The following is an 18,149-nucleotide window of genomic DNA, read 5'->3' as shown; positions in this document are numbered from 1 at the left end:
GCCTTCCAGTGCCGGAGGAACAGCTCATTGGTTTTGTTGTCTGATGCATCATTGACTGTTTTTACAGAGAAGCAGACGAAGCGCTGGATTAGCCCTCCAGGCACGATGCACATACATTAGCCGCACTCCCGTGCCAGGCTGCAGAAAGCACAGGGGGAAGCGGGGTTCCCACTGAGACTGGGGAAGGGGGAATTTGGAACAACATGGGGCTCAGATCATTTGAGATAGTAATGGGATCATTTGTTACAGGCGCAGATCCATATCATAGATCCATAACATTTCCTGGCTTTTACATCAGAGGTTCAAGAAGGCCGTAAAAAGATATTTAGATCATTTAAAAGACTTTGTTACCATGCTTTGGTACCCTTTTTACAAAGTAATACATTTTAAAATCCTTTGTACTAATCCTCAAACGGATCATCAAATGGAGCTTCTTTCCTGTTTTTATACGTTACGCAGGAAATACTTCAAATACTACAAATTTTTCAAGCAATAGTCTTTCGCAGTGTTATTCCGCACGTTTCATTTGCTTCTGCTCTGGTTCTTTTTAATACATTCAATAATAAAATACATTGCATTGTTGTGCATATGTGTAGATGAATGGGTGTATCATATGGGAAGACAACTTTGCAGTCATGTATCACAAAAGAAGATAAATTATTATTATTAAAATAATAGTAATTTTCTCATCTAAACATTCCGCTTGTGAAAAAAGTGCATACTTTCAAGCCAGATAAACAGGGTATGTGCTTTGTTTTTAATAACACCTATTCAGTCAATAAATGACTCTGCGTTTGCACTTGACAGATTGTGTCTGGCAAAGTATCAAGTATGTTAACACTTTGTGTTGGCGTGGCTCGGGCTGTGAAGTCAGTGCCTCATTTGGCCTAATAACAAACCTGCAGTCCTTGTGGCAGCTAAAGTCCAGCTGGAGAATTTGATTTAAGGTGTCAAGCATGATCTACAATCCCTCCAAAAAGGTAAATTCCAACAATAATCTGAACCTTGAACAATAAAGCCTGGCAAAGTTGTTTAGCCTACATTAAAGTCTGGCAAGCTCTTGAGTCTTGAAGTGTTTTTAAATTACCTATGGGGACTGGAGCACGTAAGTCGACCGAGTGAACATTACTATATGCATTTGATTCTTTCCGTGCTAGGCTTCACGTTGTTATAGATCAAGCTCAGGTTTCCTCGGAGACTGTGAGCTAACCCGGCTGGATCTCATAACCTGGCCCTCTTGTTAGAAATTACAAGTGACCTGTGCAAGCCACAACAATTCTGGTTCAACCAGCTTGGCACATCCTCGCATGACAAAAGGACAAAAGCTGATATAAGGACTTTTAATTTCCCCTCTTATGTTTTGGGCACACCTGGCAGGACAAAGTGGTGTCACAGTACTGAGAAACAGCATTACTGCCACACCGCTTGCAGGCACCTATGACAGGAATGACCTTAATTTGTCAAACGTGAGAACAGACAGACAGACTGGAAAAGAGTAACACATGTGTTTAATGCTCTGACGTCCCAGTAACCTCTGACCTGGGATGGCCGCAGGCTGAAAGGCGCGTTATGACAGCAGCTTTACAGAGCTTGAGCACTGACTGAGTTAATTGTGCATGTGATGAGAGCATTTGGACTTTAAAAACCCATACATGGGGAATTGAGTTTTACTGTCCATGCAGTTCCTCCATTGAATTCCTCTCTCTGGATGGCCTTTCCTCGGTGTGCTTAACACGACAATGGGTTAGACAGATTGATAATATATTTAAAAATTCTACTTTATTCTTGAGCACTGGCTCTACAACTAGGATTATGCTTTCTGCAAAAAAAGTATTTTATACTGTAGAAATTAGTCATACTGTCACATGGTATGAAATCCAGATGTCAGTCCCTTGAAAAACTGGAATTTAATAAATTGCATATCAAATTTTGCTAGGAAAAAACATCACAAAAAGAGAATTTGAAGACATTACGTTATTGTTGGGTGAATGCAATTAAGAAACATTGTAAAGTGGTTTTAGAAGTCAATGTAATGTTTTGTTTTGTTTTGTTTCCATCCTTCAACAAATGCCTATGCAGTCCACAGCACGTCATTTCAGAATGAAGTGGTTAGTCTGTCTGCGGTTGACCTGAAGGCCATCTGCACAGAGATTCCTGCATTCTGTCTGTTATATTTTTACTTTATACTTGTTGATCTACATACACGAACAGACAGACCGACTTATTTGGCCATTGCATTACGTCTCTCTGGTTTGCAGCATTTTAATTTTAGGAAAAATTTACTAAAGTGCACAAATGACTTTGCCCTACATGATGACACACATTTTTCGTTAGAAACAGATCTCATTTCAGTTCCAGCTTTTTGATTTATTCATGTATTCACGATATAAAAATGCTTGTACGTTGTAATTAATGCACACGCATTACTGCCATGTTACGCATATCTTTAAATCAACACTGTAGTCTAATAGCTCCAGGTGAAGTTTAAATCACAGGTCGGTGTTGAATCATTATGACAGCTGGAATTTAATTTATAAGAGAAACTTCGCCATTTTTTTATTCTTGCAGTTGCCATATCTACCCAGAACAGCGCAGCTATGCCAAGCCAATGTACACACACCCTGAGCAGATTCCTTACACAGCTGTTACAACACAGTGGTGTTAGAAAGTATTCACAGCAAACAGCCAAGACCAGCACAGCTAAGCGGAGAACTTGAACTTCCCAGAGGAGGGATGTTAGTCTAACAGCTGACAGAGGGCTGGTTTACTGACTCACATACCACAGCACCCGAGTCATTCCTGGGGATTTGCAGATGCAAGGAAACTAAAACAAAGAAAGAAAGAAAGAAAGAAAGAAAGAAAGAAAGAAAGAAAGAAAGAAAGAAAGAAAGAAAGAAAGAAAGAAAGAAAGAAAGAAAGAAAGAAAGCTGTAATGTCACAGATTCATAAACCTAATCTCCAAAAAATCCTGACCAATCCTACTATAGCAACTGCTGCTGTCCTCATTGGGCCATAGCTACAGGGGTGAAAGGTGGAAACGATTCTAGTTGGCCCGAAACAATTCAAAAGAATGAATGTAGGGAGCCCCGAGCAAAATACAGTCAGGGGGCTCAGACTTCTTTGCCGTCCTGTTTCTGCCACATTGTTAGACACAGATTTCTACATCTATGAAAGTTCAGTGTGTTTTGGATTTGAAAGTGAATATTTAAAACGCGCTAAAATGTTGCGTGGCGACTTGTATTAGTGACAGAAGTTACACAGATTCATGCTATTTTTTCGCTTCCTGACTTTTTTTGCCTAAAGGTTTCGTTCACCCCAAAATGAAAATTCTGTCATCATTTATTCACCCACGTGTGGTTCAATACCTGACTCTTCTGCAAAGACACAAAAGAAGATATTTTGATAAATGTCTCGGTGGTTGGGTGTTCAAACAATGGAAGTCAATGAGGGCCAGTGTCTCTATCTTATTTTGTGTTCAGCAGTAGAAAGTAAATCATGAAGGTTTGAAATGACATGACAATGACATGAAAATTATTTTCAGTTTTGGGTGATCTATCACTATTATTATTTTTTTAAGATGAAGTTCTTATAAGTGGCCTAATAAAATTTCTAAATACCAGTAAGGACTTCAAGGAGAATGTATACATTAATGACATTTATTCAAGTGCAGATGCAGCGCACTCAATCTGATATTTATTCCTATTAAACCTTTTATAGAGCACCTGTCTGAGAGAACAACACAACACAAACCAAGCCTAGCAAAGAGTCAATTAGACAAAGATTATAAACGTTGTTTACACCTGCCTTTGAATGACATCATTTACAATCCTCAGTGTCACCCTGTGACAGATATACCAATGCATTGACAAAAGGTCAAGGATTCATTAGAATTCCTGTATACTCTGTTAAGTGTAATGTGTGTCTTTTTCACATGGTCACTCTGAGGTCATTGGATGATCTCACTCTCCTCACATTTCATTCTTGTTTGAAGTAATAATGACTTATCTCAACTCTCTGAGGTGTGTCAGCCTATGGCCTATAGATTCCCGATTTATTACACATGCATTCAAGGATGACTGACCTACAGGCGAATCCCTGGAAGAGCACAGAGCATGCATCTCACGCGTATGTCTCGATCTGTCTTTCTGGGTAAAGAGCTGTCCTTATGTTGCTCCTGAACTCTCAGCAAGGTTGAGCCTGTGTGAGTGAAAGAGTGGTCTGTTCTAGTCTCTGATAGGATAGCCGTTTGCATCAGCAGATGATTGTGAACTCGGCTAGTTTCTGAAACTCACCCCTGGAGTGTGGATGTAGAAAAATTCAGTTCACAGAATTACCTAGTTTCGAATTTTCTTTGATGTGTTCAAATGCAAAAATAGCACACTAATAGCATTCGTCCTTTTATTGTGAGTGCTGAATAGTTTATATGAATTAGCATTACACCAGTGGATAGGCCTATGACAAGCATGAAGTATTTCAAAAGCCTTTGAACTAAAACAATTTGAGGCGCCAACAGTTTTTTTCATAATAACATAAAACTGCAAAAAGTATAACTGATAAATAATCACTCAATAAAAGTTGTGAGTTTATCTGTCGAGATGTCTAGGAGAAATCATTCATTCTTGTTGCTGGATACGATGTAGTGCTCAGACAGAGCATTTTCACTTATCTGTGAACGGCAGGCGCTGAAAAACCCACCTAAGCTTGATATTCCACTTTATTTTGCAGGCTGACCACCACAGGCAGTGAGAAGGTAGACTGTCGGGACAATTAGTAATGCAAGTCTAAATGTGGAGCTTTTCCAAAGCACATTGATATGCAGAAAGGGTGTGAATAGGGAACAATGCGAAAGAAAAAACACAGGAGCTGAGAGATCTTTTTACGCTGTAAACTGTAATCCCGAGCCACAGATGTGACATCAGACTCTGCTCTCTGTTGGTTATTCAATAGTGTCGATACAAATGCACAGGTTAAGGAAGAGTCACAATCACATCATCCTGACCTAACGGCACCATCTGCTATTCCTATGTATGGTACAAAGAATAACAGTACTGCTGCGTGTGGACCGGAGATGGACAAACGCATTCCTCATAATGCTGCATTTCTGATCAATACTTGTATTGCATGTTAAAAGAGATTGCTTTCACATTTGCGTTTGCATTATAATGTTCACAGGCTTTTCTTTATGTTTTTATTAAGACCATTTTTTATTTGTATGCACCTTATGCGACATTGTTTTTTAAAAAGAACACTGAACTCTTTTAAGAGAAACAACACTGAATTCTTTTAAGAGAAATGTTCATGTCAATTTTGTCTGGTTTTCTCTTCATTACTTCATTTCAGAGCTACGACCTCCAACATGGACAAAGCGTGCGGCCGAACGCTGCGGGGATGCGGTAGGCGGGGCCGCATCGCTCTTGCTCTCGTTTCGTTGGCTCGCACTATTCCCGCTCGCGTTTGATTGGCTGCTAATGACATCATGCTAGGGACTAATGACATCATGGTGGAGAGACGCCGTGAGGCGAAATGCTTGGCTGGCTCCGACGCAGTCTGAGATCACTCTATCCTAGACTTGTCGTAAAGAGTTAGGGGGAAATGATCGGATTACTCATCCCAAACTTTCGTTTAATGAAAGAAATTGCTGCATTGCCGCTGTAAACGTTTTTTTCATGGTTGGTTTAGAGACTCGACTCCCGCAATCTAGCCAGTCTTAGAGACGCTGTCCAGCGCCACACTTGCTGAAAAAACTGCTCCACAAGCCCCTTTTAACTGAATGAAAACCCTCCAATGGCTGTTTATAAACAATTACGGTCATACTGATAACAACAACGCTGGGTTTATCAAAATAATTGACCACCCTCGTATGAAATGCCCATGTAGCCTATCTGTCAAATAAATTGCGATTTGACCGTCACATACTCAAAGTATCCCGCAAATAAATAAATGCTGAGTAAAGGTGCTGTGTTACAGTTTATTTTAGCCAGCCACGACAATGCCTAATGTAAAAATAACCAGTCACAGAAACATCTCTGTATAGGCTACTGAGATAACAAAGTGTGGCAACACGCCCAATAACCATACTAACAGACCTGACTTTATTCATTACTGTACATTCATATATTTCGTATGCCTTATTATTTGAAGCTTTATAAAGGTTACCAAAAGCCTTTCAGACTTACCTTTGGTTTATGTCAGGGCGTCCATTCTCATTATACACAGCCAAATAATCCCAAAGGAAAGTTATATTCCACTAAAGAGAAACAATAAAAGTTGGTTCAAGCTTCTCCGTTGGCAACAGTTGCGATCCATTCTCCATAATCCCATAGCTGAATGTGGCCTATAACATAAATAATATGATTTGAAGAGCAACACAGATAGATCTTTTTTAAAGCAGATGAGTTCTCGCTTTAGTGTTAGCCACAGAAAAAGTAGAAATGCTAAATTAAACCTTTTCAAATGTTTTTTATAATTGCATACAGTATGTCGAATATTTAAGCCTTTGCAAATGGGCCCTCTTGTAGTAGAAGAGTCTGAACAAAAAAAATGTTCTTCCATTTTCCATTTTAAAGCTTTTTGTTTTCATACATTATTGCATTAGCATTTGTCTGTGTTTTTAATAAGTTAATACTTAAAACTGGTCTGCCATGCATCGTGCATTATCTAATGCATTAATATAAAAACACGATGACAAAATATTTGATAAATTATGTAAAAAGTTTGTGAACGGCGAGTCCAGAACTACTTAACATATGTTCAAAGTTACATCAAGAGTATATAGGCCTTAATAGTGTTTATTATCCGTAATAACATGCATATTATGAGAAAAGGATGCATAAACACTCATGTAGATGATGTCCTTCTTGGAAACTCTGGAAAAGTGCTGTATTAATGGTGTATTTTAACTGTTTACGGAGTATATTTATTATATACAATATTAAATCTAATCGTTTATAAAAAAAAAATCAAAGGAACAACGTCTTTCTGCACTTGGTTACGGAAACGTTGATAATGTTTTTGTTGTTTTATGTGCTTTTTCGCCATATATTGTTTAAACAAACTTTTGCAAAATTATTATTAAACATGGGGTGTTCAAGCAACAAAGGAATCATTTATTTTAACGTACATCCATATTCTGTATTTGGCAGTAACAGAACAAAGAAACTCCATCGTGGCTTTCTAAGTTCTGTAACAAAGGAGTAAGAGCGACTGCTCATTGTACCTGTTGCTCTTTCACGCAATCAAAACATTTAATGTTACAGATGCATCAACCCTGCGATCGGAAGTGATCAAAAGTGGCACCAAAACGACAAATGCATTTATAGTGAACGATTTCATGCATAAGAAGGTGTGAAAATATGAGAAATGTATCGATAGTTAACCCTGGTCAGATAATTGAACATATCCATCACGAGATTTCAGACTGCAATAATACACTACAACATAGAGAGTAAAAAACAACAATGCATATTTTCGTTTGTTACGAATTGTGTTGAAAACAAAACGCAATACTTTTCGTGCGTAATTTTCGCCCAACTTCCTTCGCCAATCAACTTTTGACAGCTTTGTCTTCCTGCGTCATCCTTACAGTCCCACATGACACAAAAGTGCAAAATAACTTTCAAGCTTTTTCAACTTAATAGATCCTTTCGGTTTGCCATCAAGTTTCTCGCCATTTCATCTTCTTATTTAATTTGTGCATGAAGAGTCGCCCTTCAAAGCGCCCCGCTGAACAAAGGAACGCTCCTCTTTGTGTTCAACTTTGCGAGCTGACGTACCAACTCTTGGAGAACTTTAAAATACAAAATTCAAAGACGAAATCTATTCGGAATTGAAACCAGTATGATGAGCGAATGCGAGTTACTCACCTGAGCATTTTGCGAGGTCTTTGCGTAAAGTCGCGTCCACGGAAAAACTTTTAGAGTGCATATTTAGGTTGTGTTGATGGGTCCCTTTGTCTACACGTGTGAAGGGGGTTCTTGGCCGCGCCTTGTTCATTTCAGTTCGAGTCCCGCCCTCTACATATAACTAAATAACAACACAGAGAACAAGTTACTGGACTGTAGTTATCCGACAAATCAATAAATTCGTTGTTTTTGTTGTCCTGAATGGTACAAACATCTTTAAAGTATTTTAGGCTCAAACTGCAAGCGTGCACATTTGGGTCTATTGCAACCCAGTTCTATTCCTTAAGGATTTGTAACGTGTTGTGACACAAAGTGATATATATATATATTCTATTTTTATCTGTTCAAGAGTCTGCACCATTAAATCGAGTGTATTGTTTTTGTATTATATTTTTGCGTATTTAATTTTTTTCAGAGGTTTTATTAAACTTTGCACTTGTTTTAAGAAATTCAAAGTATTTACAGTGAATCGTCCAGGCCTAAATTAAAACGTGATATAATGGAATATATTGTAGCATAATATAACCTTTTAGAAAACCTAAATCTCACTCGTTAAACTTCATGAAAAACGTATGCATCATTTCTGCTATGATGTCAGCCTGCGTGTCATGGCCATCACGTGTTACAGTAGCTCCTGTGAAGTGTCATATGACATGCCTGCTTTATAAACAAAATAAATTATTCTGCATTGACATGAAAGGAATGAACAGGACCGACCAGGCACCAATGGGCCCACTTTAAAAAAAAGTATAAGAACAATAGAAAACAGTGAAAGATTCGATGTGCAACTTCTAAAGGCGCATTTAGGTTTTAACAGTTTAACTAGAATTAAAATCCTTTATTTTCCAAAAAAGAGATCAAAATGCTTATACTTAAAATGTATAAACTGACTATCAAGAAAACAGAATTTTTGTTTGAATACACTGAAAATCAATAAGAAATATAGCAACTATGCTTTTTTTATGTGAAAATTTCACTCTCACTAACAAACTTGATGCAACTTGTGCTGTTAGAAATTCTTGGAACAATATCATTAGTTTCTGCTCTACTGTTTTTATCATGTTAATATTAGAGATAAAGAGTTGCAGATAAAATGTCACTGACTGACACAAATATCACCACATTCAACCTAACGTAAGTGTCATGTTAAAGAACAATGTGTGAATAACAGTCAAATGTATTTTGCTCAGAAAGCCTGCTCTTTCATTGGTGCGCTTAATGGCAGCAAAACAATTGCTATCATTTTCGATGTATTGGGTACATTAAACTGCTATTTGTAATATTTGAAATTCAGATATAATTGGGAACAGAGCAATCTACTGGCTTTCTGCATTTAAACATAATTTCTGTCATTTATCATCCTTCAATCTTAACATGTAACACAATGTACACAAACACATGAAGCTTTCTTGGCTTAGATACTTCTGGCTTTACATTTTACTCCCTTGAAAAAAACATTCCTGGAGCCATGATGCACACTTTTTAATAAAATGAATCAATAATAACATACTGTAAATAATTAAGAAAAACCTGTCTTATTGTTATCATTATTATTTTATCTTAATTCCATAAGCATATTGTTAAATGCATCTCATTTACATCACTGATATTGATTATGTGCCACTCACATTACACACTGTGGGTGAATTTCTTAAAATATATCCTTTGAAATTCGGCTTTTCGCATCAGCTCTTCTTGGTTGGATTAGGGCAAAATAATCTATAACCAAGTATATTGTTACATTCTGTTGAATGTGGAACAGTTCTGGATGGAACAAACTGTGATTGAAAGTTGTCCAACCGTCATTTAAGATGCAAATGTAAACCGTATTTCAAAAGGGATGGAAGGGTGGGGGGAACTCAGCCGTTTAAGATTTAAATATTTTAATGTCACAGAGTCCCATATTTCAATGAGTGCAATTTGTATCTGCACCATTTGGAAATCAATTTTATTTTAGTTTAAGGCTATTTGTTAACATGCATATAACATGAAAACAGACATGAATAAAAATAACAATTCTCAGTATTGGAACTAAGTGTAAAAAATCTAAACAAAGAAAAATAGTTTCTGCCTCACGAAGATTTCACATGTTTATTTTTATATTACACATATGTAATTGGTCATTTTTTTCTCACTGTCATTTCTTAAGCCAGTTGTAATTAGTAGTACAAACACACAATATTTTTAAGATTTAAGACTGTATCCACAGAATTTCTCTTTCAACCTGCCGGTGACTTGAAAACAAAAGCAGTAAAAAAGTGAAAGATAATTCATACACTAGTAACCAATAATATAATTTCCATTAGCACAAGCAAATCTAAAGTCTATTCTCACGTCTAGAACAGAACTGGTTAAAATGTTTTAAGGCCTATATTTGGCTACGCATCATCGAAGATACTGTAAACCTATGAGATCCCTGCTGTCATTTTGTAAGGTTATAAAAAATGAGAAACTGGTACCTGTCCTATTTTACACTCTAGCCTCTGCCAGGAAGTGTCTTATGAAAGATAAACCTTTTTTCTTTTTATGGAGGATACACAAATATAATGTGCTGCCTAGAAGACAATGAATACGCCCACGCAAAAACTGCACAGGGGATACATGCTTTCTTTCCCTGCCTTCTTTTTCTTTGCTGCGCTGCAAAACACAGGCAGGCAGGTTTCTCTCCTCTTCTTGTCTGGCACCCCTCCCTCTCCAGAAGAGATCTGGCCAAAGCCCCCTGCTGAGTTGTTCTTTGGGCACTGTGGTAACTCCCACACTACCGGCGAGGGGAATGTGGACAGACTGTACAATAAAAGATATTCCCCTGGTCTGGACGCTCAGCACAGCCCTATAGCTTCTTTTGCAGGTGCATTCAGCATTATTTGTGTAGTTCGTATGCGTTGTCTGATCACGCATAATTACATCACTCACCTGGGTCCTGTTATTAATCAACCTCACAGAGTATAAAAGGAATATAATAGCAGTCAAAATGATACTAGGTTGTCTTTGGTGCCGGGGGCCCTAGCAGCCCATCCCCCTCTTTAAGAGCCCAGACTGTGTCTGGGGAAGGGGGAGGTGCCGTCTACGAGACAGCCAGTCACTGAGTGCACGAAACCACGTGTATCACCGTTCAGCGCGTTTTGTAGAGATGTGTTGGTGTGTGCATTCAGATACAGGGTGGATCTGGAGTACATGTTAAATAACCGTGACAGGCACAGACCTAGCAGACGCGTTGACCTACAGACATTTGCATACTCGTTCATAAAGTGAGAGCATTGCAGAGATCGTACAGCTTAGGCTTTACGTGAGTGAAGAAACTCGTTGAGATATTGAATGTGTTTTGCAAGTCCAAACAGACAAGGCAGATGGTTTATCAGGAGCACAGACCGACACGCCCACTAATGCAAATGAGAAAGTGAGTCAACGGAGCAGTGTTTAGGGTTCAGTTCCAGCTGAGTTTATTTCCTTTATGAAAAAGTTCTGTACAAGAGCATATGAACAATCTGACAGGCAGTGACTTGACACGATAAGCTGGCATGAGATTTCCCCTCAAAACGTGTTATGGCATGATTAGACAAAACAATAATTCTACTCAGCATATTGCACAGAATGGATGAAAATAAAGTTAATATATTTCAAACGTATATATAAAAATCCTTAACAACCATCTTGAAATGAAGTAGGCTATAAGCAAGGATGTATAAAGATTCTAGTGCCTGTCGAGATAAAGCGCAACAACATACATAAACACACAATCTTTTTGCTTATGATACAGCTGTACAAAGATGATTTTTCTTTTTTCTTCCTTTTTTTAACACAACAGCTATAAACCTGAATCGGAAATACAAATCTATTTACCATGCCTTAAGATACTAAAACAATTACCTATACTTATCTGACAAGTAGAAAAGATTAAATATTCAAATACAATGAGGAACGCAGTACATAATCATCGCGAAACTCAAATCGACCATTTGAATATGTCCATCCAGTGGTTTCTCGATATATAAAACGTCAAGAAAATCGATCGTTTTAAAGCTACAATCTGTTTAATTCGGCACGATCAGAGGAGGAAATGTAGAAACGAAGCACATGTTGGCTTGAACTGGGTTTGGAGTGTGTGTGTGTGTGTATGTGTGTGTGTTTAAGACGCCTGCAGATTGAGACTGTAAACATGAAACAGGGGGTCGATTCAGAGACCACCGACCCACCTGGCTCTTAAAATTAGGAAATCCGAACAGCGGTTTACACCGATCAACACCCTTCCCCCTTTATATATATCTGTACAAAAATACACTGAGAAAATAATCAAACGTTTCCTCTCTTTAAGTGTCAAAAGTCTACATTTAAATATAAAAAAACAAAGATTAAAACTCTAGCCCTTCTTCGGAGAAGGAGACAGACTGATGCGGGAGAACATAAAAATAAGACAAACCGTTTGGCCAGTATATAAATACATCCATATAAAAATGGCATCTGAAGAATACAGAAAAGCAAACAACCATGACAACTTAACAGTATTTCTCGATACCTCCGGAAACAAACAACTGAAAGAGTTTTGGTCCTGAATTGTCGAGTAAGTCGTATAAAGTTCAGCACAGATTTAAGTTTGTGTTTGAATCCTGAAGTTAAGAATGAAAACAGCTGGTGATTTTTTTCCTGCGAGTAGGAAATCAAACATAGCGCCATCTATCCATCCTAACGCTAGTTTAACTGTTCGACAGTCTTACAGAAATCTCAATACAAGAGAGGACATGTAACATGCGTTTCTTTTTTATCTTTTTTTTGTAAAAAATGCTTTGTCTTTCGTAAACCCACCTTGTTTATAAATCCGCCATGATGACAAACAGCCCAACACAGCCTATATGTCAGTACCTCTTAAGCAATGAAGATCACAAGGCGCATCAATAAAGTTCTTAAACGTCTCTTTTTTAAGTACAAAAGATTAAAACAGATGACTTAAGCCGGTCTTCATGTACGTGCAAATCAATCACAGTTTCCCAGTTCCAGTTCGCTTTGCGTTTTGTCGTTTCGCATTTTCTCAGTCGCTCCTCGGCGATTTCTTCCTCTTGTCACGTGCCAAACGCGGCAAAATGACTTCAGCCCTCTCGCGACAAAATGTTGCACTTTTCCGTCCTGTCAGCGTTCAACGAAAGCGTTCTAGCTCTTGTTTGTCAGCGCTTCGCCGCTGTGTTTCAGTCGGGACCCCTCACACGGTGGCTTATTTTTACAAACACACTTGTCTGCTATCCCTTTTTGTTTAAATGTCTTCCTCGGACGTATTTCCTGAACTTTTTCCTAGTTCAATACGTGAGCGGTGAACACCAAGTTTGAAATGGTCGACTCCAACCAGTCCCCCGAAATCATTTCGCTCACTTCAGGGGTGCAATAGTCGGGGAACTCGAAATGAGAAGCCCCGGACTCGAAATGCATGTCAAAGTCTCTGTCCAGCACCGAGGAGCCGATGCTTCCCAGTGACATGCTGTCAAAACCTGGGCTCGGATTTATGTCCAGCATGTCGTCGTCGAGTTCCTCGTCCGAAGAAGAGGAGAACTGGGACGAGGCGGACGAGTGCGAGGCGGACGGAGTGGGCGAAGAAGCCCGCATGCTGGTGTACCTGTGGCGGTCGGATGTCGAGCTGCTTGGGGAATCGGCGCCCTCCTTCCCGCTCGTTGCGCCGTCCTCGTACAGGCTGAGCGGGTCGCTGGACTCGGCGGAGCTGCTCAGAGTCGGACTGGCGGGCACAGCTGCCGAAGACTGACTTAAGCCGCCGCTGCCTCCGAAAATGTAAACCCGCTTCGTCTTCTTGTCAGGCAGTTGCTTGGAAGCTGATACTGACTTGGATTTGTAAAGAGAGTGGTGATCCGCGGGTCCATGCTCGGGAAACGCAGCCTTGGCGCTCGTCAGAACGATCTTGTGGGGTTTGCTTGTTGATTTGGGGCTTCCGCTCTTTCTCGAGGACGGTTTTGAACCGGCGCTTGCGCAGCTGATCCCGCCGATCTTCTCTCCCTTCTCGCCCGGTTTGGAGCCGCTCGACTTCACCTTTTTTCTCGGCCGGTACTTGTAGTCGGGGTAGTCTGCCATGTGCTTGAGCCTGAGCCGCTCCGCCTCTCGGATGAAGGGAATCTTGTCGCTGTCTTTCAGCAGCTTCCAGCGCTTGCCAAGTCTCTTTGAGATCTCCGCGTTGTGCATGTCCGGCGACTGCTCCATAATTTTGCGCCTTTCGATTTGCGACCACACCATGAACGCGTTCATCGGTCTCTTGATGTGGCCGCTGGGGGTCTTGCACCAGCCGGGGTCAAGCTTGTCGCCCCCGGTTGCCGTGGAACCGGGGGTCGGCGAAGAAGCCATGTCCAGCTCCAGTGCGCCGGAATCCGAGGACTCCCCGGCAAACCGCGCTTCTGGATTTTCCGTGCTGCTCGTTTTCTGCACCATTGCTACAACAGTCTGAGAGATTTCCCACTTGGGTCCAACGTGTCGCTAAAGCAAACTCAGTGTGATGTGCGACAGATAGTAGTCCTGAGGAGAGCCGAGACGGCCACGGAAAACCCGCGTTCGATCTTGCTTGGTGCTGTTGCTTTGCGTGAGTAAAGTTCTGGTTCGGGGCTTTATCATGTAACTCAACGAGCTAACACAGTGTCCGATTTCCACAGTGTCCGTGCATCCAGTGATACAATGTTGTAACAGTCGAAGAGCAGTTGAAAGTTTTTACATGGGTACACAGTGTCAGTGTGCGCGCTGCGGTGCAGCAAAGCTCTGTTCGAGTTTCTGAAGATGTCTAACTCCGTCTGCATATCCTTCCCCTGTTCAAACCATGCGGGAAAACCAGGGTGTAATACTAGCAAAAGGCTCCGTCGCTTAAACGCAGTCTGTAAGTTTCAACAGACTCCTATTCTGCTTCATGCAGCTTTATCCGTTTCCAAAGGTATAATAGCAACAGCTCCCAGCCAATCGGCAACTGTCTCCAGCCTTCCCTGCGCCAAAACACGCCCACTGTCGGTTCATTGGTCGAAAAAGGAATCTAATAATAATCAGCGCGTGCAATGAGGAGCTTTGGCTCTGACCTCATTCCAGTATACACGATAAACTTAGTTTTAAAGGAACACGCGTGTGTGTATATCTCATTTTCTGCCAGTCGAGCAGGGAGGTGCGATGCCGTGCTGTGTGTCCGATGCTTTGAAATAGAAACACGGGACTGTTTCGAGGTCGGAGAGCATGCTGCTAGATGTTTTCTTTGTGTCTTGTGATTGTTTGATATAAAATGATTTCAACACAAAGCGAAATGTATTTTAGCCATAGTTTTATATTGACGTTTTTGTTCATGAGAATATTGAACTATTTTTTAAGCTCGGGGCTCAAAAGGTGAATCGCAGAGCTACCTGTGTAACTGAGTCCTTGCACATTAATGTTCTGTCTGAATCGGAGATAGGCGGAGCTGCTCGTTTTACGGGCGGTCCTTTTGTCACAGAGCGCACGCCCTAAACCCCTAAACAGAGAAGCAGGAGCAGTAGTATTCAAATTCAAAGGCAAACGCAGTCTGACAAACATATATATACAGTATATATGGGCTAACATTAGAACTGGTTGAATGCACAGGCAGTTTGCATCCCCCTCCACGCGGCACCAATGCGTAATCGTGTTGCGTGGAGATGGCATGGCGGCGTGTTTTAAATCGGGCTTGAACCTAGAAGTCATAATCGAGCCTGTTAGAATGTTAACATGTTCGTTTTGCACAGTTGTTATTTAGCCATACGAGAGTCTGGGCAGTGGTCCAAATCTACTTTGAGCAAACGGCTGAATGAGTGTGACGCTAGATGGCAGAGTGGAGTCAAGGGACACGTTTTGTTTTAATGCAACAGACCGTATTCTTGTCAAAGAATTACATAACGCCCATGCGATTCTTTCTTAACGGTTTGCCTTGCATCCTTGATATTGTTTACCCAAAATACAGGCTTTAGATCAGGTTTTCAACAATAAAGGGACCGTCACTTCACATTTACTTGACTGTAAAATAAGCCACAAAACGGAAATGTTGGGGTCACGACGAGAACATCAACACATCTTACAAGTCAAGTTTAGCGATAAAACGCGGACTCTGAAATGGTTTCATTTTTAATGCTATGACGTCGTACGACCATTGTTGTGATTTCAAGTCTTGTTGTTCTCGGAAATAAGTCTTTCATTCGAGCTCACATTAAAAACAACATCGTGGTGAATTATGATAAAGCACTCAACAAACGAACGTCCACGTTTTTTTACTGCGGGGCAGGTGCGCGGAGTGGAGTGTCCTCGTGCTTTGCTTTAGGACTCGTGTTGGCGCGTGGCGCAGCTGAACTCGTGCGTGCAAACTTGCGCAACACACACGGCAGGTGCTGGTGGGTTTCTCTCATTCAGACCGCACTGCTTTATAATCCATGCTTATAATAACCTAAACAAAAAGAGTACATGAATACACCGCTGAACTCAGTGGAAGTGTTTTTGTTCTGGCAAATATAGAATTTTACTTTATTCTATCTTATTGATTAAAAAACATCTAAATAAATAAATATTCGGGCAAAACTGGTTTATTGTATTATGTAGCAGTGGGTTTGCATGTTGGTTTCCAACATCTAGCCTTAAATAAATGAACAATAAAAAACAACATATCTTAACTTGTTTCATGTCGGAATACAGTCACTGCATGTCATGTCAACAACTAACAAATAGTTATTTCATCCAGCACCACATTGCACAACAGATTATTGATCACATTGATTGCACATGTTTGAATCATTCCCCTAGTTCACTCTGAGACTTGGTGAGTCGTCTTTAGAGTGCAAGCGTGTGCAGTTAGATCCATGTTTTCTGTGAATCGACTGTGTGGTCATACACCATCGGAGCACACATGTATAAATCTGTGTGATGCACTGACAAATAACCGAACATCTGCTCTGCTATAATGAAGATATTGATCATCATATCATGCAAAGTATATTTGAACAGCTGCTTTAGACCCATCTTATCTTATCAACCGAGCAGCTGTCTGGTAATGCCCAGTTAATCATTTCTAGTCATGGCTCCCGACATGCCTTTTGACAAGACTTTTGTTGTCAAACTTTGATTTTGGAAGTTCAGCGAGGGTAGTGTAAACATCTGCCGGTGTCTGGGTTGGATGGAGGTGTGGGAGACACGGATACCCACAGAAAGATTAGATTAAATGTTGGTCTTTTTATGGGCCCATGCAGCTGTCACAGATATAGTTCATTTTCATCATGCCATTTTAAACAGGGAGTTGCCATGGAAGAGCTCGCATAAAAAAAGTTTTAATGGTTAAACTACAGTCCCTCGTCTATTAAATGTCAATGGATGGAAGCAGGGTCTGACATTGTAGTCAGATGGCTGAAATCCTCCGGGACATATGATTTACAAACAAAACCCATACTGTCACAGTCCTAAACCTACTGGAGTGATGTTTATCTGCCTCCTGAAAGAGACTGCATTGAGTTCCCCTGTGTGCAATGCCCATACATATTAACTCACTGTTCCTTGGGGACTTTTAAAAGCGGATGACAAAAGAAGGTGGCAGGTTTCCTGACATACAGTTGAAACTCATGAATGTAGGTGCATACATGCATGGTGAGAGATGAAAGATGTGACAAGGGATCCTGCCACCAGGCAACATAGTGACACAGGTCAGATGACAACTAGATATAAAATGCTCAAATTCAACGACCCTGTGGCCACCACCTTAAAGAGTTTGGGTTATGTTCAGTGTGATGATGTATTTGTATAGAATACTATATATTAAATCAACAGATGATGCTCAAATGAGACAATGAAAACAAATTTTATTCAATGTTACATTATTTAAAAATAAACAACTTTGACTTCACAAACGAAAATAGCCGTTTATATAGCAAGCAAAAATCAAACAAATATATGAATAGATTCCCGTAAGTGAAAAGCGAAGCCTTCACCTGCCACAATTTTCCACTGAATCGATAAGTGACACAATGCCAATTAAAGGCAAACGTCAAGCTCTTCACACCTGATGTGCAGAGGAAGAAGCCGGAGAACATAGTTTAATTTTGCCTTCAAAATTCAAGGGAATGTTTTGAAAAAGTCTATGCAAAACACAGAGCATTGTGTGGCCATCATGCTTTGTTCACATGCTTAGAAATCTGAGACAGATGCATTTGCATAGTTGATGTTTCATCTTTCTGGCCTTCCTCTTCAGATGGCGACATAATCATTTACATTGCAATCATTGTGACTTTGTAGATAACA

At 40.1% G+C, this 18,149-nt stretch overlaps 1 protein-coding gene and 1 long non-coding RNA gene across 4 annotated transcripts in view; both read right to left on the bottom strand.

Annotated features, from left to right (window-relative positions):
• LOC306902132 overlaps positions 1 to 7,990 on the bottom strand; it is a 68,918-nt gene extending 60,928 nt beyond the window's left edge. For all 3 annotated transcript variants that reach the window (XR_013787409.1, XR_013787410.1, XR_013787411.1), the window contains exons 1-2: positions 7,863 to 7,990; positions 6,177 to 6,334 (exon numbers count right to left, since the gene is read on the bottom strand). This is a non-coding gene — a long non-coding RNA (uncharacterized lncRNA). The remainder of the gene's footprint in view (positions 1 to 6,176; positions 6,335 to 7,862) is intronic.
• Positions 7,991 to 11,317: 3,327 nt separating this feature from the next.
• Positions 11,318 to 14,782, bottom strand: sox4b (SRY-box transcription factor 4b). The gene has a single exon (XM_079470560.1). It carries the CDS (start codon positions 14,316 to 14,318, stop codon positions 13,182 to 13,184), a length of 1,137 nt encoding a protein of 378 aa, XP_079326686.1. The 5' UTR covers positions 14,319 to 14,782; the 3' UTR covers positions 11,318 to 13,181.
• Positions 14,783 to 18,149: the final 3,367 nt, after the last annotated feature.

Source organism: Barbatula barbatula, assembly GCF_947034865.1.
Source record: "Barbatula barbatula genome assembly, chromosome: 12".
Classification (NCBI taxonomy): Eukaryota; Metazoa; Chordata; class Actinopteri; order Cypriniformes; family Nemacheilidae; genus Barbatula; species Barbatula barbatula.
This window is presented reverse-complemented; position numbering and strand designations above follow the sequence as displayed.